General features: G+C 43.0%; 1 protein-coding gene and 1 long non-coding RNA gene across 2 annotated transcripts in view; one reads left to right on the forward strand and one right to left on the reverse strand.

Annotated features, from left to right (window-relative positions):
• LOC142007162 (uncharacterized) overlaps window positions 1-21,665 on the forward strand; it is a 31,826-nt gene that overhangs the window by 7,261 nt on the left and 2,900 nt on the right. The gene's annotated exons all lie outside the window — the stretch shown is intronic.
• Window positions 1,144-20,674, reverse strand: LOC142007161 (poly(U)-specific endoribonuclease-A-like). Its single transcript, XM_074983715.1, has 7 exons — window positions 20,614-20,674; window positions 10,691-10,790; window positions 7,294-7,405; window positions 5,422-5,543; window positions 5,221-5,333; window positions 4,545-4,698; window positions 1,144-1,680 (listed from the first exon to the last, which is right to left on the reverse strand). The coding sequence occupies exons 1-7, from the start codon at window positions 20,622-20,624 to the stop codon at window positions 1,417-1,419; spliced, it is 876 nt and encodes a 291-aa protein (XP_074839816.1). The 5' UTR covers window positions 20,625-20,674; the 3' UTR covers window positions 1,144-1,416.

The raw sequence follows: 21,665 nt of genomic DNA on the forward strand, positions 1-21,665 counted from the left end.
GAAACCATATTCTGGAGCCTCTTCTGTTTTCCTGTCTTCCTCTTCCTGAGTTTTGCTGTCTGTCAAGAGGTTTTCAGCAACTTATTTGTAGTTACTGCCTCAGAGGACTCTCCTTGCACAGCTGACATAATGATTTTCTATCCCAAGTGAGTGACTGGAGTGCATTTTTCTTCCTTGCTTAAAGTCTTAAGCTGTGTCTACACTAGCCCAAAACTTCGAAATGGCCATGCCAATGGCCATTTCGAAGTTTACCAATGAAGTGCTGAAATACATATTCAGCACCTCATTAGAATGCCGGTGGCTGTGGCACATCGAAATTGACGCTGCTCGCCACCGCGTGGCTTGTCCAGATGGGGCTGCTTTTCAAAAGGACCCCGGCAACTTCGAAATCCCCTTATTCCTATCAGCAGAGGATTTCGACGTTGCCAGGGTCCTTTCGAAAAGGAGCCCTGTCTGGACGAGCCACGCGGCAGTGAGCCACGTCAATTTCAAAGTGCTGTGGCTGCTGGCATTCTACTGAGGCGCTGAATATGTATTTCAGCGCTTCATTAGTAAACTTCGAAATGGTCTTTTGTATGGCCATTTCGAAGTTTTGGGCTAGTGCGAACATAGTCTTACTGTATAGTACTGATTTTTAATTAATTTTTGGAGAATTCCATCCCTCCCTCACTCCGTTCTGTTTTTTTGGAGGACTGTAGTAGATGGAGGGGTTAATGAAGACAGATTACTTCACTGCCACAGGCTTCAGGCAGCCAGTTTATTCTGGCTTCCTGCTAGTCTCCATTAATCATTTTTTAAAGAAGTAGCCAGTCTGGTAAAAGAAGGATTGGATGTAACGTGATAAATGCTGCACTGAGTTGCATCCCAAGAAGCCCTCACGAGTCTATAAGGATCGTGCTGGTTGGGAAGGGGAGGGATAAAGTTATAATCATCCAGACTGCCATCAACAGAATTCATGCGCAGCCAGTAAGTGAGAATAGCAACACCAAGTACAACTGTGCAGTCTTGTTTTACGTTATCATAATAGAGGGCTTAATGTCACCATTAATACCACAAGATACACTTATGGGATATTCTGGTCTGCACTTTACCATGGCTTGTTCAGTCTCTCTAGGTGTGCAGTAATTGAGAAACAACCTCCGTTTCCTTTTTAATACAGCCTAATTTGAAAAACAGATGTCTGGACAGAAAGGTAAAATATAGCTTGTTGATTTAGGAAGGCACTTAAATACATTTCTTTCATCTTTGGCCACAACAATAAAAGGGATTGCAAAGCCTGGACAGCCACTTTAAAAGACACATCTTAGGTTAAGCATCATAACAGGGAACAAAAGCACATTATTCCAGGTGTGACATTTAAAATTCTATGAGATTACAGTTGAATTCAAAAAGAAACTCAGCTTAGCTTGATCCTTTTCAATACAAATCTTCATTGTTGCTGCTAAGGAGGACGGGATATGCTGTGCCAATGTGTTTACCATGGCGATACACAACTATCTGGAGCTCATACTCCTCTATGTGCACCATCTCACGAGTCAGCTTTTCCTGGGACTGTAGAAAAATGATTGTGTAGAGGGCAAACTCAAACTCAGGGCTGACCCCAATAAAGGTACTTCCCACAGGTTTTACTAGCCCTTTCCAGCTGAATTGTAGGCTCAGAACTTGATCATCTTCATCAGGCTGTAACCAGAAATAAAAGGCATGAAAAGCTTGAATACTGGATGTGACCAGACAGACATTTTCCCATTCAGGTTTATTCTGCAAATATAAATATGGAGGCTCTGCCTCTGAGCAGCCGTGGTGCTTGTTTCCTTGTGCAATGTGGGAGGTAAAGAGGAGCTTTTACAGGGGATTACACAGCTCTTGATTGTACATTAATTCTTCCTTAGACTCTCCTGTTGTTTATGGGTTAAGAACTCAGGTAGCAGGTTTGGCTATCCTAACACCTAGAACAGTATCCTAGGCCAATCCTGTACTACTGCAGTCAATGGCACTACATATTTATGCCATTTGCATACCCTTAAAAATGTCTATAGCAGTCATCACTGTAGGTAGGGCTGAGGTGTGTAGTCTCCTATGCCATTAGAGCAGTGACATGACGAAGCTGGTGGCATGCGCAGAAATAGCCTCTGTTACACTACAATCCATTTCCAGTCAATCATAGTTGAGATTTTTCAGTGGAGTCAGTGAGTCACCCAGCATCCATGAAAATTCACTGTGAGATGGGTTCTTTCCAAACCTCTCCCCCACCCGCCCCATGGATGTCCCATAGCCCTTACTCGCACAGTCAAAAAGTGACACCTCTGTCAGTATCGCTTGCAACGATGTTTAAATCATAGCCTTCTCTATGCTGATTAGGCCTCAACTGGAGCATTGTGTTCAGTGTTGGGAACCACATTTCAAGAAGGATGTGGAGGAACTGGAGAAGAGCCAGCGAAGAGCAACAAACTGATTAAAAGTCTAGAAAGCATGACCTCTGAGGGACGACTGAAAAAAATTAGGTTTGTTTAGGTTGGTAAAGAAAAGACTTAGAGGGGACATGAGAGTGGTTTTCAAGTACCTAAAAAGGGTGTTATACAGAGGAGGTAGATAAATTATTCTCCTTAATTTCTGAGGGTAGGAGAAAAAGCAATGGCTTAAACTGCAGCAAGGCAGGTTTTGGTTGGACGTTAGGAAAAACTTCCTGTCAGGTTGTTTAAGCGCTGCAATACATTTCCTGGGGAGGCTGTGCAATCTTCATCATTAGGGATAGTTAAGAGCAAGTTAAACAAATACCTGTCAGGTATGATCCAAATGGTCCAGGGGATTGAAACTGATGACCTCGCAAGGTCCCTTCCAGTTCTATGACTATATATGATTCTATGGTTGAAAGGCGCCCTCTATAGGACAAATGAAAACTGCAGCATTGTGAAGACAAAACTATGTACAGAGCTTCTATAAACTGTGGCTCTTGACTTATCCAGACTACTGTCCCCCTTTCAGGTCTCTGATTTGGCTTGTCTTTGTGCACCCCAAGTTTCACCTCGCTTAAAAAACCAGTGGCTTCCAAACTTAGATATAAAATGCAAAAAAGTGTCGCAGCACACTATTGCCTAAGACTGACAACGTCCTCATTTTACGATTAGTAACAGAGAGGTAGCCATCTTAGGCTGTACTCCAACAAAGCAAAACAGCATTTTACTATATAATTATAAATCAAAATCAATTGGAATATAGCGCGTTTACTCACCCATCCATGCAGCCTATAAAGCACAGAATAAGCAAGCCACTGTCTGCATGAACTTTTAAGTTGTGCTGACTTCATGAATGCTTTTTATGTCACCTATTGTAAAACTAGAAAAATATCTAGATGACTTAATGTGCCTCTGGAGAACCTCATATTGGAAAAACACTGGAAGTCCCCTGACGTTAAAGTGACGTTGGACAGAACCCTTTGGCTGCGTCTAACTTGCATTCCTCTTTCGAAAAAGGCATACAAATGAGGGGCTTGAAGATGCAAATGAGGTGCAGATTTACATATTTGGCACCTTATTTGCATATTCTTCTTTTGAAAGAAGAAAACCAGTGTAGACGCTGCTCTTTTGAAAGTAAACCCCATCTTCGAAAAAACCCTTCTTCCTTTCTGTTTAATGGGAAGAAGGGTTCTTTCGAAGATGGGGCTTACTTTCGAAAGAGCAGCGTCTACACTGGTTTTCTTCTTTCGAAATAAGCTCTTTCAAAAGAAGAATATTCAAATGATTTGCCAGATATGTAAATCTTGACCTCATTTGTATTTTCAATTTCCCTTATTTGCATGCCTCTTTCAATAGAGGAATGTAGGTGTAGACACACCTTATATGTTTGCTGCCTTTCTACTAAGTCCCAATGCACTACATTTCAATGGGACTGATTTTGGGAACTTATGAGTTCTGGTAAGATAATGGGGTCAAACAATAGGTCCAGACAAGCAGCATAATTCTGTAATTCACATGATGTGTTAAAGCCTAGAATTGGAATGGAGCTTTTTGTTACTTGCTTGGTCTGAGATCTTGGACCTTAGGGTCTCATCCCATACCCACTGAAGGCATTGGAAGAATCAATGGGCTTTAGATCAAGCACTTGTGACCAGGAGGAGCTAACAGGGAGTTTTGTGTGGGAGTTCTCCAGAAGGAGAGGCAATTACAGGCCCTTGGAGATAGGTGCAGGTTCTGTCCAACGTCACTTTATAGGCAGAGGAATTTCAATGTTTTACAGTATCAGGACCTCCTTCTTGGGCCCAGCACAGTAAGGTCAATGGAGACACTAACCCACTAGAGGGTTATTAATTCCCTCAATCCTCAAGAGGTAATGAGAAAAAGGTGGTCAGAGAACTGTAAGATCTCAGAGGGAATTAAAACTTCGGTGGGCATTGAGCTTTAAACCCAGGCAAACTCCACAGGGAAAGTAAATCTGTTTCTCCAATGCCACCATGCCCTGGACTCATTACCTGAGACATCCTGAGCAGATTAACTCACCTTATCCATAAACCGTACACATACAAACAGCCAATCCCAATGCTCTCTTACCCTGTTCTTTTGCCTCCTGGCAACATAGCCTTTGTAGTCAATTTGTTTGTGCTTTTCCTGAAGGTAAAATTGTACCCAGTTATGCAAACCCAGAATCTCTTTTCCATGTTTTGTTTCTCCAACAAACACGTGTTCAAACCCACAGGAATCAGGCCTACAACAAAAATCAGCATAAAAATAATTAGTTAAAAATTACATTTGCTAGATGCATAAGGCCAGAAAAAAATTAACAAAACTAGCACTTGCTAAGAGTTATCAGCTCGCGAAGAGTTTCTTGTTATTTTGTTATTTGTCTGTAAATAAAAATGTAAAGATTTAGTCACGAGTCTAATAGGCTATTTGATGTTAAAGGTACAAAACAAACAAACAAAACCCAAACCGGCCAGAATATTTGTCTTTTCCAATATAAATAGAAATTTACCTGTAAATTGTATTTTGTTCCTGAAATGAATCTGTTTTCATACAAAGGATAGTATACTCGCTTGTCAAAAGATTAAAATACGTATTTGTTGACAAGCCAGTACAGTTGATTACACAACAGTGGGACAGTAAAAATTACTTTTACCCATGTGATCCCAATTAATACATATGGCTTATTTTCTGTGGTAATTGTGTGAAATACAGATTTATTTCTTACATCCTATTAAATATAGTTGCTATTCGGATCCATACATACCTCTTTCCTGGTTCCCTGGCATAAAGCTGAAACCAGATGTCATAAAGCTGAGACTTGAAATCATTAAGACTGGGTTTAGACCAATTTTTAGTAATTAAATATTGATGAGTATGCTGGAGGATGAAACACAAGGAAATATAATTAGTTTAATTCACTGTTAACTGGGGCACGTGAGGAAGCATGAGGAACTGCGGTACTCACTTTCATTACTTTTGTTTCTAAGATAGCATCAAGAAAACGATTGTTTTCAGCCATTTCTTGTGGGGTCACAACTTCTGCTACTCCAGTTGATGTTTCATAGTTGTCCAATAGGGAAACAAAAGCTGCAGAGAAAGATACCATTCAACATGGCACCTGTTATAGGTATTCAGCAGTGAGCAGACCAATCACCTTTGTAGACCGGCCTCTAGATGGCAACATTATCACAAAAATTGTCTTTCTGGTATTCTAGCTAAAACAGCAGATATGTAAGGCCTGGTTTACATTCAGGGGCACTGTTAACTTGAGATACGCAACTCCAGCAACATGATAGCGCAGCTGGAGTCAATATACCTTAGATCGAAGTTCTCTGCCATCCCCACTGCAGGAGATTGATGGGCGAGGTCCCTTACTCCTCATGACTGTGAGGAATACTGGCGTCAACCCACATGCCCCGAATGTTCGACAGATTGCTCTCCAGCACAGTAAGTGTAGACACACCCTAAGTAGCAGTTCTGGAGAAGTGCCACGAATCCATATTTTGTTGAATCTTTGCTTTGATCAAGGGTTTTAGGACCAGAAAGCTTTGCTGTTCAACAATATAAAGTTTGTCCATCCCCAGCTGAACTGATTCCTGGAGTGGGCACTAATCCTGACAAAATAAGATCTGCATGAATAATAGGTCCTTGTTTCACAGTATAAGTAGTAACGCCAGAAAACGTTCTCTATGCAAAAAAAGGACACAGAAAACACTGTGTGTGCATTTGAACAGCTGCAAAATGAGAAATAACATTTCAGTTACTTAATTAATTAAGGTTTCTAGAAGCACCAAGGAAAAAGAATTACATTGGAATTGCAGTTTCTGGAACTTCCATTTAATAGGCATAAAGACCAAATTCTATTCAGAGTAGCACAGCTGTGTGTGCACACAGAGATGTTATTTCCATTGCTTTTATTGGCATTTCCATGAGAATACCACTCAGACACTTTTGTTTGAAATAAAGGGAAAGTTTGTAGGTGGGACTCTATGTTAATACCACTGTAGTCCACTGTATGGGTATTAAGTGTAAACAAGTTAAATTTTAAAGGTTGCTGGGTTCTGTTGTTTGTTTACTCTTGTAAATACATATAATTCTAGCCAGTCTTATGAGACACGTTTACATTTGTTACCTGCACATTTCCTCTGGCGCTTAGTGTACTTTCCGAAAGAGGCTACAAGTAAACTCCAAGACCTCATTACAAATCTAGGGGAACTCAATTTCCAAATGGCATACTGCATGATGATCTTTATCTCCTGATAGTCCTGCCACCCAAGCTATGCATAATTCTACATTTTAAGTCTACAGTTACAAAAAAATGCAGATTTGTCATTCCCTGTTCAATGTTAACAAAAAACGACAATGAAAAGAAAGGATGCACAGTTAGGCTGGGTCTACACTTCCAATCCTCTTTAGAAAGAGGAATACAAACGAGGGGAACTGAAAATGCAAATGAGGCACTGATTTACATATCTCATGCTTCAATTGCATAATCCCTTGTTGGAAGAGCACCTGTCTAAAGAAAAAAAGCAGTGTAGACAGAGCTCTTTTGAAAATAAACCCCATCTTCGAAAGAATCCTTCTTCCTATTTTGTTTCAGGAAGCAAGGTTCTTTCAAATATGGGGGGGGGGTTACTTTTGAAAGAGCCCTGTCTACACTGCTTTTTTCCTTTAGAAAGAATCTCTTACAAAAAGAAATTATGCAAATAAAGCATGAGATATATAAATCAGGGTCTCACTTGCATTTTCGATTTCCCTCATTTGCATTCCTCTTTCGAAAGAGGAATGCAAGTGTAGACGCAACCTTACTGAAGCACAGATCCAAGGAAGATCTCACCTCCAAAAGTTTTTATACTCTTCAGCCGCTCTTCATTTACGTAGCGAAACAGAGGTTCCGACGCACTGTCCCTTGTAACACTGCTACCCTGCTGCACAAAGCCCGCTTTTCCCTATGAGACGGAGCAGAGCAAAACAATGGAGGCTGCAAAATTGTTTAAAAGGGCGTAATTTCTCTCCTAGTAGTGAGCAAAGCACAGGGAGATTTATTATACTCCAAAACAATAGAGATCACTAGACAATAAATCATGGCGTCGAGAAGAATAAAAATATTAATTGCTGTCATGGTAAGAGTTTGAAAAGGGCCTTTTGCCTCTTCCTTAGGCCTAACTGCAGTGACTTGTTGGCTATAGGCTATAATGAATGACCAAGCATACCATTGTGTTAGATGAATAATAAACAATCAAGTGGAGCCATGTGGCCCTGCTGCTGTACTTCTGGCACAAACAAAACTCCCATTGCTTTCAGGGATATTGGCACCCCCATTAAAATTGTGGCATCAAGCTCCGAGGGAGAGATTCCTAAAGGTACAAGTCAATGCCCAACCCACATTGATGTTGAGTGGGAGCTTGGCACTTCATTGCCCTTTTGTGTTGGTGACAGTCAGCCCTGTTTCAACAAGAGAGTTAACTTTGCTGCATGGAAATTCTTCTCCTGGGTTCAAACCCTGAGCCTAGCATCCAGGCCAAGCATGGGGTAGATGCACTGGGAAGCTATTGTGGCACACACCCAAGCCTCCAGTGTAGAGGAAAAGAAGATGCATGTAACAGCTGATCCTGCAGCCCTACATTCTGCTGCCCCTAGTGCACTCAGCTGCACATCCCCACGTGCTGCCGTGTTCTGTACTGAACAGGGGGGTGCACATCCCCTGCGTGGCCTCCCAGATTTAGCTCCCCGTGCCATCCCAAAGCAGAACTGTGCCAGCCCCCCTGCCAAGGAAGGGATCTGGACTTAATACTTGGTGTGCAGCATTCCAATGATAATTTCAGTAATAAAATACAAATATGAGAAAACAGAAATCAGCAAAATCAACATCAAAATAGTTTGCACAAAACTTTGGAGATTTAGGCATCACTTAAAAAAATACTTCCCCTAATATTTTTAATTGACACTTGCCAGTACTACCATGAAGTAATGACGTGTTATCCCCATTTTACAGATGTGGAACTGGAAAGATGAAGTGAGTTGCTCAAAGTCAAATAAAAGCCTATAATAGATCTGGGAAAGACCCCATATCCCCTATAGTCCAGTCTAGTCCAATTTAACCACAAACCAACCTTCCTTGCAAAGCACTCAAAGAAGAATGCCTCCTAAGTGGCAGAGAGCTCATTCCCACTTTACCTACGTCTGGTTAACTGTATTCCAGAACTGAGGGCAATGTGCTTTTACCACTATACACCAAATGACCAAAAAGAACTGCCTCAGAGAAGGACAGCGAGTTAGCAGATTGGTAAGGGATGAAGCTCATCAGGAAAATAGCGAGGCTTTCAGAATTAATGTCTGACAGGAGTGCCAAACTGGCTCCAGCAATGGCCAGAAATTCCTCCTATTCCTCCCCTAATGACCACCTCTTAGTCCTTAGCTTCTAACCAAGACCTACCATGAAATCCTCATGCAATTGAAGTTATGGGAATTTTGTCACTGACTTCATCTGGGGCAGGATTTTACTGTTAGAGATTAGCAAGTGCCCTGATGTTTAATCCCATTTATCAAAACATTGCAAAAGACATTTTTCCATAATAGATTAATCTGATCACTCTGAAGAGCGCGTAACAGCTACAAGAGGTAGCAAACTGGCTAGCACACTGGACCAGAATTGCCATCCATTGTGTCTTGAAGGTTTCTCAGGGTAATGCAAAAAAATCTAACGTATCATCAATAAAAGAAACACACTTGGGTTTCTCTTCATACAGCACCGAGAAACAAGTTTAAACTACATGTATTGGGTCCAATTTTGAGGCTCAGGGAAAGAGAGGCCTTTGGCATAGGCTTGAGTAATATTAAGGCTAATTCATAAACTGTATTTAGCTGCAATGGCTGTATAACACGTTAATTGTCCTTTTTATGGTACTAAGGATAGTAACATGGTCACGCAACATTGGTTCTGTCATGTGTCACCATAAACCTTGGGACACTTTATCGTTCATGGCTGGCAAGACCTGCTTGTGGATGGTAATGCTAGATGTTTTGAGAGAGAGAAAGAGAGGAGGCTGAGCCCAGGGTTATGGTTAAGGCCTGGGAAAAATCCATACTGCTCCTTCTTTAAGGGGCTGGGCCCAAGAGCCTTACAGTGCTTGTGGGGCAGGGCCTTCCCTCTCTCCCCACCAACTGGAACAAGCTCTAGGAAGAAATTTATTTTCTGTACCTTCCTTCAGAACAGGGGAAAGAGCAATAGATGCAGGTTAACTAGCTGATGCGCTCAGCCTGAAGGTGAAAGGACGGCCTGAGGGGAAGTGCAAGTTGGGGAGAAATTAGTTGCTTCTCTACAACTGAGCCAAATTACAGCTCCAGCTCTTAAGGAGAACTGGGAAGCTCCTGTTTTAAGAGGCTGGACAGAGGGATTATCTGGGACCTCCCAAACAGGGGAAGGAAACTGCTCAGCACTCGTACATGGATGCAGAGTGGGAGTGAACCTGGGTGACTAAAGTAGTTACTAGGAAGCATTAATAGACCAGACCCCACAAAAAGGTCTGTGCATGAATTAATCTGGTCTGGGTAACTGACTGAAGGAACCTGCATGGACACGCCGGTAAGGAGCAGCAGAGCCACACCCAGCCACAAGGAGCTGTGTGGGGATTGCCCATGCCTTCACCACCGGCGGGGGGCAGAGGTGCTTGCCAGAAGTGGCCACACTGCAGGAGTGCTCTGGTCACTACCCGTACGCCTCAACCAGAGACTGGGGGGGAGGGGGCGGGTGAGACTACCGCTAGCTTTGTGGCTCTGTGCCACTCAGGGACTCCTGTTATACAGAGGATGCTCCCAGTGGCCTGCATCCAGACTGTTTGAGGCCGCTCTGCATCACAAGAATGACACAGAAGTGCTGGGCTCATTACGTACACAGATGAACAGCGTTCCCCTGCCCACACACAGCCCTCTGTGCTCCCACGCACACTATTTCATAGAGTAACAGAGCAGTAGCCATGTATCTGTATCTTCACAAAACGAAAAAGCAGTCCTGGAGCACTTTAAAGACTAATAAAATAATGTAGTGGGTGATAGATAAGCTTTCATGGGACAGCCCTACTGTTTCGGATCTGGAATGGGCCTGTCCCATGAAAGCTCATCACCTAATAAATTACACTGTTAGTCTTCAACGTGCTCCAGGACTGCTTTTTTTGTTTTATTTCATATAGCTTCATCCTGTCCTTGCTCTCCGTGCTATGCAGCGCATCAATTACCTGTAGGTCAATGGTATAGTCTTTCCCAGGCACAAAGCGGTTAACATCTGTATCCCATAGCTCATTGAAAAGTTTAGAAAGTTCATGATTTAAGACCAGCCTGCAAAGAAATTAAGAAAAATGTCAATACTTTTTTAAAAAGCCACAGATCAATACTGCTCTGTCAGAGGCAGACTCCACATTTCTGATGCCATTTCAGTAGTGTTCTGTTTGGTCTCAGGAAGCGGGAGAGCTTTCTCCATCCATGACACTCGCAGCGAATGTTGCTGTTACCCAAGGGACAATATTAATAGCAATACAGTCAGCTGAGACTACCCAAAGTATTTTATAATGATGGGAATTTTTTGTTTAGCTCGTAAGCTTTTAAGACAATTTTTTTCCTTTTAAAAACAATTGAGTTCATTATCTTTGAATAGTAGACTTCAGTTAATTTTATAATCAGTGAAATCTAAGAAAAAATTAAAATAAAGATGACAATCTTTCATCCAGAGGATGCTACAGACATCACAAAAATGCAGCCATCTCTAGTGTGGAATGCAGCAGACGTCTAACAGCCAAAAACAACACTACACAACAGAATAGAAAAAAGAGCAAAGAATCATTTTTAATGGTTGTTTTCTAGGGAAGATCCTTTAATCTGTCTCAGGCCCTATTTCTGCCAATTCTCTACCTTGCAGTCCTTCAAATTCCCATGTCAGAACAGCTTTCCTTTGCTCAGAGAGGTTGGGACTCCCTTGAGAATACCTCAGGGCTACACCTAGATCGGTTAGAAAGATTGCTGTGGCCCAGAAGCATCGGAGATTGGCTACAGCTGGAGACAAGATACCTGCTGCATTTTTGGCTTCCCTGCTGAGGATGGAGACAAAAACCACCCAAGTGCTTGTAATCCTCCAATTCCCTCACGTACCCAGAAGGACAGATCTGTTCTCCCACAATTCACTAGAAAGCAATCACAGAGCACCTTGGGTTATTGCAGCCAGAGCCCTCCCTCATGACTGCCCCTCTCCAGGGGATCCTGCGGGGGAGGTGAGGCAGCAGGCGGCTGGGTGAGCATGATGAGGAAGTGAACAGGGAAGCAAGTGGCAGGGAGGAGGTAGGTGAGGAGGCACAGGAAAAAAAATGGTTGGTGCTGAGCACTCACCAGCAGGCCCTCTACCTGACCCTCCCCTTCCCCTCACCCCTTGCTTTCTGCAAACCCAGGGGTCCTGCCAATCAGCACCCCTCCTCCCCCCACCCCGCCCCTGTGCCATGGATCAGCTGTTTTATGGCATCCGGAGGCACTGGGAGAATAACAAAGGTGCAGTACATTCAGGGGAGGGGGCAGAAATGGGCAGAGGAAAGAGGTGGGGCAGATGCAGAGTGGTGGTGGGGTGAAGCAGGATGGGGCTAGGGCCTTGGGGGGGAAGGGTGTAGTGGTGGCAGGGCCTGGGCGTAGCCAGGAGAGCAAACCCCCACCACCACCAGCAGATTAGCAACTGGATGCCTATGTTCTGGGCCCTGAGTCCTCCAAGATACAACCTTGACTGCAGCACAAAGAGCCAGGTGTCTCCCAGAGACGCACATGGGTGAGCATAACATCACAGAGGCCACAGTAACTGGGCTATGGCTGTGCAGTGTGGCTGCTCACCATCAGCCTAAGGCCACTGTGGTCTCCAGCCCAGAGTGCTAGCTGCCCAGGTGAACCCTGCAGTGAAGATACCACCTTAGTGAACATGGGATTGTGACTCACTTCTTTCAACACTGAAGTAAGCTAACCAGGGCAGGACAATCTGAATATGCAGCCAGTAAGAGCTATCTAGTTTCTATTTCTCAGTTTGCTTTGACTGTTCAGATGAGCTCTTTTACAATCTAAGAACATAACATAAAAATGGCCATACTGGGTCAGACCAAAGGTCCATCCAGCCCAGTATCCTGTCTGCCGACAGTGGCCAGTGCCAAGTGCCCCAGAGGAGGTGAACCAAAGACAATGATCAAGCGATTTGTCTCCTGCCATCTGTCTCCAGCCTTTGACTAAAGGCTAGGGGCACCATACTTCACCCTTGGCTAATAGCCATTTATGGACCTAACCTCCAAAAATTTATCAAGCTCTATTTTAAACTCTGTTAGAGTGCTGGCCTTCATGGCCTCCTCCGGCAAGGAGTTCCACAGGTTGACTGTGCGCTGTGTGAAGAAAAATTTTCTTTTATTAGTTTTGAACCTACTACCCATTAATTGCATTTGGTGTCCTCTAGTTCTTATATTATGGGAACAAGTAAATAACTTTTCAATATTCACTTTCTCCACACCATTCATGATTTTATATACCTCTATCATATCGCCCCTCAATCGCCTCTTTTCTGGACTGAAAAGTCCCAGTCTCTCTAGCCTCTTCTCCTATGGGACCCTTTCCAAATCCTTAATCATTTTAGTTGCCCTTTTCTGAACTTTGTCTAATGCCAGTATATCTTTTTTGAGGTGAGGAGACCACATCTGCACGCACTACTCAAGACGTGGGCGTACCATAGTTTTATATAGGGGAAGTATGATATTCTTCATCTTATTTTCTACACCTTTTTTAATAATTCCTAACATCCTATTTGCTTTACTAACTGCCGCTGCACACTGCGTGGATGTTTTCAGAGAACTATCCACTATAATTCCAAGATCCCTTTCCTGATCTGTTGTATCTAAATTTGCCCCCATCACATTGTATGTATAATTGGGGTTATTTCTCCCAATGTGCATTCCCTTACACTTACCCACATTAAATTTCATTTGCCATTTTGCTGCCCAATCACTCGGTTTGCTGAGATCTTTTTGAAGTTCTTCACAATCTACTTTGGTTTTAACTAATCGGAACAGCTTGGTATCATCTGCAAACTTTGCCACCTCACTGCTTACCCCTTTCTCTAGATCATTGATGAACAAGTTGAACAGGACTGGTCCCAGGACTGACCCTTGGGGAACACCACTAGTTACCCTCCTCCATTGTGAAAATTTACCATTTATTCCAACCCTTTGTTTCCTGTCTTTTAACCAGTTTCCAATCCATGAAAGGATCTTTCCTCCTATCCCATGACCACCTAATTTACATAAGAGCCTTTGGTGAGGGACCTTGTCAAAGGCTTTCTGGAAATCTAAGTATATTATGTCCACTGGATCCCCCCGTCTGCATGTTTGTTAACCCCTTCAAAGAACCCTAATAGATTAGTACGACACGACTTCCCTCTACAGAAACCATGCTGACTTTTGCCCAACAAAGCATGTTCTCTCTGACTTTACAAGGTAAAACTTAGGCTTAGCCATTTGAACTGGCATTGTCCAGCACATTTGTTCAGAAAAAAACGATGGGGACATGTGCAAATTTGTAATGGCACAAGAAGAACCAACTGTAGATAAACAACCCACTGATCACTGCAATGCCATGTTGGCACACTGGAGAGTAATAAGAATGCTGGTGTGACCCCAGAAGGCCTCACTAAGTCACATATCCTGGTTTCCTGAAACACACAGATCAAACTGCTAACAGTGAAACAAAAGACAAACCAGGCTACCGTGACTGGCCCCTGATCCTCCTCCTTCCCTGTGCAGTCACACTTCTCTGAACCTACCCTTGCCAGTTCCTTTCAGAATCCTTCATTGCCCAATGCAAATAAAACCCTGCCTTCACCATTCCTCCCATCCAGTAGTGGTAGGCATCCTTCAGTCTGCATAGACTATGGATCGCGCCCTTTAAAGTTTCAATTGAGGTCTTCATTTACAGCATCTATTGTGACTATAAAGACCCACACGAGAGTGACAGTCCTTGCTGCATCTCTTGCAGATGTAGTGGGTGTCTGGCAAGTCCTTAGTGTGCTTTCTGTGCGCTCTCTTCTCCTCTGCTAGCTGTCTGATCTTCAACTCGCCCTTCTGAAGGCCCTTGTGTAACCCCTGCCTCCATCTGCTGCGGTCGTCTGCTAGATCTTCCCAGTTGTCCAGCTCGATGTCTACCTCTCTGAGGACCTCTACAAAGATGTCCTCCCATCCACCCACAAATAATTCCCTAGCTCCTCCCCCACTTCAATAAATGTGCAGCTATTAAAAGGAAAAAGGGCCTGGGGAAGAAAAAGTTATGTGAAAACTTTAACTGGAAGGATCTTTGCTGGATAGATTTTTTCTGGAAGGTCATCTTTTGTGGCCAGTGAATGAACCATATGATACATAGTACATCAATAGATGTCCAGTCATTGACTGGAATGTCTGGATGAAAAGGGGGTCTGGCAACTCTGGTTCATTACCGGTTGAACGTTCTAGCAAGCTCCCTACCTAGCTCTGCTCAGCTACCGGATGCAGTGACATCTCCCTCTGGTTCCTAGGTGTAGGGACAGTCAGAGAACTCCACATGCAGCCCCCCGCCTCATGTGCCATCTCCATGGGATCTAATTGGGTGGCACTTGTGGGTCGAGGCAGCTTGTACCACACTGAATGGCCTGGCTGCGGCTCTGCTTAGGAGCCAAGGGCATGCCACCACCTCCCCCTGAGATTAGCACTTCACCACCTCTGACCTTCTCCCACTCCCCAACTCCCTACACTAGTCCAGAGCCTTCTTCTGCAGCCAAACTCCTTCCCAGAGCCTTCATCCCAAACTCTCTGCTCCATCCTGGAGACCCCTCCTGCATCCTGCATCTGCCCCAACCCAGAACCTGTACCCCCAGCCCAGAGCCTGTACTACCTCCCACATCCCAAACCCCTACCTCAGCCCAGAGCCCACACCCATACTCTGAACCCCCTCAGCTCCCCTTCCAACCTAGAGCCCCCTCCTGCACACCAAAACCCTCATCCCTGGCTCCATCCCAGAGACTGCACCCCAACCCTCTGCCCCAGTCTGGAGCCCCCTCCCACACCCTGAACCCCTCATTTCTGGCCTCAACCCAGAACTCACACACCAAGCCAAAGCCCTCAACCCCCGCCCCGCCCCCCCGCACACCAACCTCCTGCCCCAGCCCAATAAAAACCGGCAAGTGAGGACAGGAGAGAGTGAGTGGCAAAAGAAGGGGAGATAGCATCCACTGGGATGGTGGCTCAAAAAAGGGGCAGGGCAGGACACAGGACAAAGATGTTCAGTTTTGTGCACTTAGAAAGTTGGCAACCCTATACATTAAACCTACAAAAGTAGCCTTGTAATGCTTACTGCTAACATGGGAGACAACCACACTATTCCCATTTTTTTCAAACCTGTTGATTTTTATGCACACATTATAGTCCCTACTGGGTCTGATCACAATTTCTTGTTTATTAAACTGCTGGCCCTCAGATACAATATGCGTTCTGAAGGCATATACATATGGAGAACCCTCAAATGAGCTTAGTGAAACTAGAACTTGAGAGGCAGGCGCTGAGCAAAGGAAATTTTCTACCAACTATACGTATGAGCCCAGACACTCTTTTTAAGTATGCAGTATTGTGGTAGTATTGTGGTCTTGTATTGGGCCCAGAAGACCTACTGGGAGAGGTCATGTCATTTGTGAGACCAACATCTGTTGGTGAGAGAGACAAGCGTTTGAGCTGTGTAACTCAGAAACTGTCTCTCTTACTCTCAGAACTTGGTCCCATAAATGATATAAACTCACCCATCTTGTCTTGCTAATTACTTTAAAGCATCTGCTGAATTTGGTGGGGAGATGAAAGAGAAGCTTAACCTTGTAGCTATTAAACAAACACCTGCTGAAATTAGGAGACGTTTTGTTAGCCTATAGACTCCAGAGCAAGCCTAGTTGTGTTAATCTTTTGAAATGAGTGGTAGGCTGCATTAAACAATGCACAGTTTCTTGAGGCTTTGCCGTACTCCTGGGGGCGAGAAGGGAACAGATGGTCATTCACACTGAGCGTAGATGTTATTGCTCACTGCTCATATGGCTGGATGGAGATTTTTAATCCATGCAGGCTGTTGTAAAATTTTTGCATTTGTTGAAGACAATGAAACATAATCAAAGTTTAATACCTTGTGCTACCAAATTTGAAAAACAAAAGAGCCAGACAGCATTCAACATCTTCACATTGTCAGGTCAAACATCTAAGCTGACTGCTGTGGGCCAATTTCTGCCTTTGGGTACACTTTTGCAGGATTGACTTCAATGGAAGCCTCCTGCATTTATCTGAGGGCACAGTTTGGCCCTTTGGGAATTAAGCATAAGCAAAAAACAGATGAAAGTGGAAGAGAACAGCATGTGTCTTTTTGTGCACACACATCTATATATATTTGTAGATGTTTGCCATTCTATTTGGAAATCTTAAATTAGTTTTAGAACAAACTGCTTGAAAAAAATGGAATTGACAAATAATTGAATGAATTGCCAAATAATAATGCTGCACGATAAATGGGGTAAAAGTCAGACGATTACAAAACCTACGGAGTAAATGCGTAGCAGGAAACAAAACCACTGGAGGAAATGACAGTGCCTTGAATGTACCGTACGATACTAATCTCCATAACTGCAAAAATCAACTCCATGTCTTGTAGTAAAGGGAAATTTTCACACACATTTCTGCACTGACAATAACAATACATGTGATTTAATACTTCTTCATCAAAGACAGTCATGTGCACATTAAACTGCTATTAACACAATGGCCCGGCTTAAAAAGGGAATGTAGAAATGAAGGTCTCCTTGCAATAACTGTCCTGTGGATTCACCCTCTGTCACATACTCCTTGTAGCATTACACCTGCCACACAAACCAGACCTATTCCACAGCTACAGTTCATATAGACCTGAAGGCCTTGAACAGAACACACCTCAAATTCCATTAAACGATTCTCTTAAATTATTTGAAGAAGCCTGAATCATCTGAGGGACTCCCTGCTCCTGAAGGGAGTAAAGGCTCAATCAAACTTTGCACTGCAATCAAGGGGAATAAGAGCCAAATCCATCACTAGCATTAAGCATATGGAAGGGAGGCCAGATCCATTAGCGGAGCTGGCTTTGGCTTTTAAATCTGGATGCACTTGGCCTCATACCTGGAAACTGAACTCAGGTCTCCTTTATTTTTCTCATAAAGGGTTCAAAATATCACCAAGCTTGAGGCCCCAATTTCAGAAGTATAACCACAGTTGCTTTGTGCACCTGCTGTGTTCCTGGTCAGACTCCTTTACATCACACCACACCTGCAGGATAGATTAACTCCGTCCTTACCACCGTGCTAATTCAGTTACATGGCAGGGAGAACACTGGAAGCAGTGGATTGCCATGCTCCCATCGTGCTACAGTCATTTAATGTCACAGAACTGGCCACCTCCTCTGTTCCTCCCTGGCTGCTTTTGAAGCTCCTCCTGCTTCTGGCCTTGCTGCTTGTCTCCCTACCACCTTTCATCTCACTCTCCAGTACAGTGCACTGCCCCGTCCGCCCTCACAACTTCCCTCCTCTCTTTCCATAGGTCATGCCATTTTTCCAGAGATTCTCCCCAAACCCACAGATCTTTAAGCTAAACAAACACAAAATCTCAGAAAAGGAGAGATGACGAGGGTTAAAATGACTGGTAAATGCAATGGACAATTTCATATACTGGACTCTTGGTTCTCTTTATTCAAGGGTTCAGAGATTAAAGTTATAATTGGGTGGAACCCAAATCACAGTTTCCATGAGAATCTGCATGACAAGTGTGGGAGAGAAGGGAAGTAATGGATGTTCTCATCTCATTTGCTTAGAGCTGCTTTGGGAAAAAGTAATATCAATATAAAACAGATGTTTGGGTCAGGCTTAAAAATAAACCACATTTGATGAACAGATACTAAGCACTTGTCAGGCTTCATATACAGTTTTCATAATTATAAAGCTTTACACCCGTTCTGTAACACCTTCCATCTGAAGATCCTAAAGTGTGTTATTAACAACCATGAACTGAACCTCACACCCTCCAGTGGGGCATAAATATCATCATGTTCAATCAACAATTGAGAAAATTTAGCATATATGTGCTTAGGTACGCAATGGGAGCTAGACAGACTCCAAAAGATGTGTTTATATTTGAATGTTTAGTTGTATTTTATTGTGTTGTTGAATGTACATTAACTAATATGATTATAAAGTCTAGCAGACCGGATACAAACATTTTTGCTTGGGTTAAACATGACTAGCAACTAATTAACAAGCAGACTCCTGCCAGCCACTCAGAAAATGGGTGTGTAGAAGTTCAAAGTCACTTCAGAATACACAATAACTTTTTGTTTTCTCTCCTTTCTCTGCTACCTGTGACCAAAATATGAACCTAAGTTACTTAGAGGCTTTCTAGCTTCTTTTTGTTTATTCCTTTTCTTCTCAAACAGGGCGTAGCATACACACACATTGTACTTGAAGTTTAGAATGCCAGTGAAAAAAAATCAAAAGGCAAAACCAAACCCTGCCGAGACAGAGATCTTGCTTAACAATTTATATTGGCATTCTGTACAAAGTGTTTCTGGTAGTAAAAAATATCATAAAAATACCTTTTAACATCTATGGTGCAATAACTTCAAACAGAGCTTAGGAGTCCCAGGACATAATACATCTTAAACTGCAGTCAATATTTAGATAAATTCGCCTTGGAAGAGGATATAATACTCCCCTCTCGAATTTTCAATAACAGTAGTGTTTGTGGCTGCAATCCAGGAGTAGTCTTGTATGTTCTTGGTTCCTTTCTATTATTCCTCCTTCCAACTCTTGATGAAATCACCTCAATTGCTAGCACTGGTGTTTGCATATAAAAAAAAATTAAACAGTTTCGACAGTTTCTGCATGACAAGACAGGCTGTGTTTTGAATGGGATCAAAGTGAATTTTGCAAGGGTGATGCTGGTTTCAGACATCTCAAATCTATATTTCCATTTCAGTGCAAAAACAACTATCTTGAAGTTCTAAGAAGCAAGAGGGATGTAGCTTCTCGATTGAAATTTTCCTATATTGTAACAGCTGTACACTTAAAATACAATTCTAATTTTAGCATTGCTGCTAATTTAAAACAAGAGGTTTGTATGATCTGCCATTTGTTTTTGTGTGAAATTCAGTTGTACAACTACCCTCCCCCCAGCCTTTTATTTTTTTTTTCACCTTGTCCAAGCAGTTTCTGAGCAGGAAATAAGTGCTGTTGTAACACACAAAAACAGCCAACCTAAAATCTAGTTCTAATGAATTCTACAAACTCAATGCAACCAACACTGTACTGGGAAATATGCAATGCAACACCCAAACAGAAAATTGGCTGTACATCTTCTGTCCTATAATTTTATCCTTTTACAGCAGCAGTGTACTTTTTAAAAATCCTCTAATCGTTGCATCATTTATGATTTTAAAAGAAGAAAAACATTTGCCCAGGTTGCTAAGGAAACCTTTTACATAAAGATTTAATATGCATTTAAAGTTTCCCTTAAAATTTTATTAAGTGGCTAGCAAAAGAAATAAACTATTGACTTGACTGTTTTCTTTACTCCATGGTACATGCAACTCCATTGGCTTCAGTAGAGTTGTGCCTGACTTACAACCTGGTATGTCTGAGAGAAGAATCAGATCCAGTAAACGGAACTGTATCTATCGAGTGGAGCTCGAGCTTGAAGATTATAACAACTTTCAGTGCAATAAGCACTCCAGTAAGACCCTATAATTCAGGATAAAGATAAGAGGGCTTGATGAAAGACTAGAAGGAGGGGCTTCCATCATTCTAACTTTCTCTTTGCAAGGTGTCCTACAACGTCAGGTGTCTTAAAACATCTAATCTTCTTATCACCTCATTCTACGTAAAGCAGGGTATGATTTAGAACCCAGCAGCTTTTCAGCTTGCAGTTAGTGACTACAACAGAAACAATAAGAGGCATGTTATTGCAGTGCCACCCTCCAGTTAAAGTCCCTTTAAATATAAATGCCCAGGAGAAGCACAGCTCACTGTCTAGTTGGCATTAAAAAAGAGGAATAATGGGGCAGAGTGGGTCTCTCTTACCCATGAGCCATGCTGAGAGGTTATATTTCTCTTGGTAAGTGCACTGGATCGCAGCTGAAGCTCAAAATTCTGTCTGCAGCTCAGTGTCCCTTTCCCACAACCTGGTTACTCAGAACTGTCAGTCAAGCTGACAGGCAGAGCAAGAAAGCAATGGAGATGCACATATGTGGCTATAGGCGGGGAGTGTGAATAGTGGGGCAGGGCAAAACCTGGCAATAGTAACCTCGCCTCCAGCTGCAACCTGCTAATAACCATAGTAACTTCTTTGTTGTTAAGTGTGCTGAGCAGACAAGGAGACGCTCAGCAAGGCTTAGCTCCGCCTTTTCCTCATTCATAGCTTCCAGAGATTTTGTTCTGATGGAGATTGCAGAGTTACAAAGCACACAGCAAACAGAGCTCCCTAGAGAATTCTGTAGCTGCATTCTTTGCTCACTACCTTCCAGGAGAGCATGTGAATTTTACATCCAGAAACAATCACTTCAAATCAAAAAGTTTGACTAGGCGTGTAGTCCTGAGTGTCAGTCTCATGCTATGGCTCTATTGTATGGGGTTATTATAAATCAACAGAGAGAATGTTGATGAAAACACAAGCGTACAGGGAAAAAACACCCTCCTGCCTTCCCACCCACAACTATGATGCTAGCAGACATTTGGACAGTGCTATGAAGAGCTATAAAAGCCTGCGTTTTACAGATGCAGAACTTGGCATGTGTCAGGTGAGGCACGCTCGAGTCCTTGTCTAAGATCAGTACAGAGCCATTTTGTAGGAGATTCAGATGAGGGCGGCTGTTGCTGGGGCAACAGGGGACATGAGAATGAGGCCCTTGCCTTGCCTGGCCTAGCAGAACATAAATAATTTCCTCCTTCTCCCACCTCTTGCCTTGCTACCAGGGTTCCCAAGGGCTGGGAGAGATAGTGAGGGACCTCGCGTTTAGGATGTTTTGTGATTTTGTATGACCTTCTGTGGTTTACCAGTAAAAAAAAAGAGCATAATGCTGAGAGACTGAACATTATTACCTAATTACCTAATACATGAAATTGTTAGTCTTTAA

This window comes from Carettochelys insculpta, chromosome 1, assembly GCF_033958435.1.
Source record: "Carettochelys insculpta isolate YL-2023 chromosome 1, ASM3395843v1, whole genome shotgun sequence".
In the NCBI taxonomy this organism is placed as follows: Eukaryota; Metazoa; Chordata; order Testudines; family Carettochelyidae; genus Carettochelys; species Carettochelys insculpta.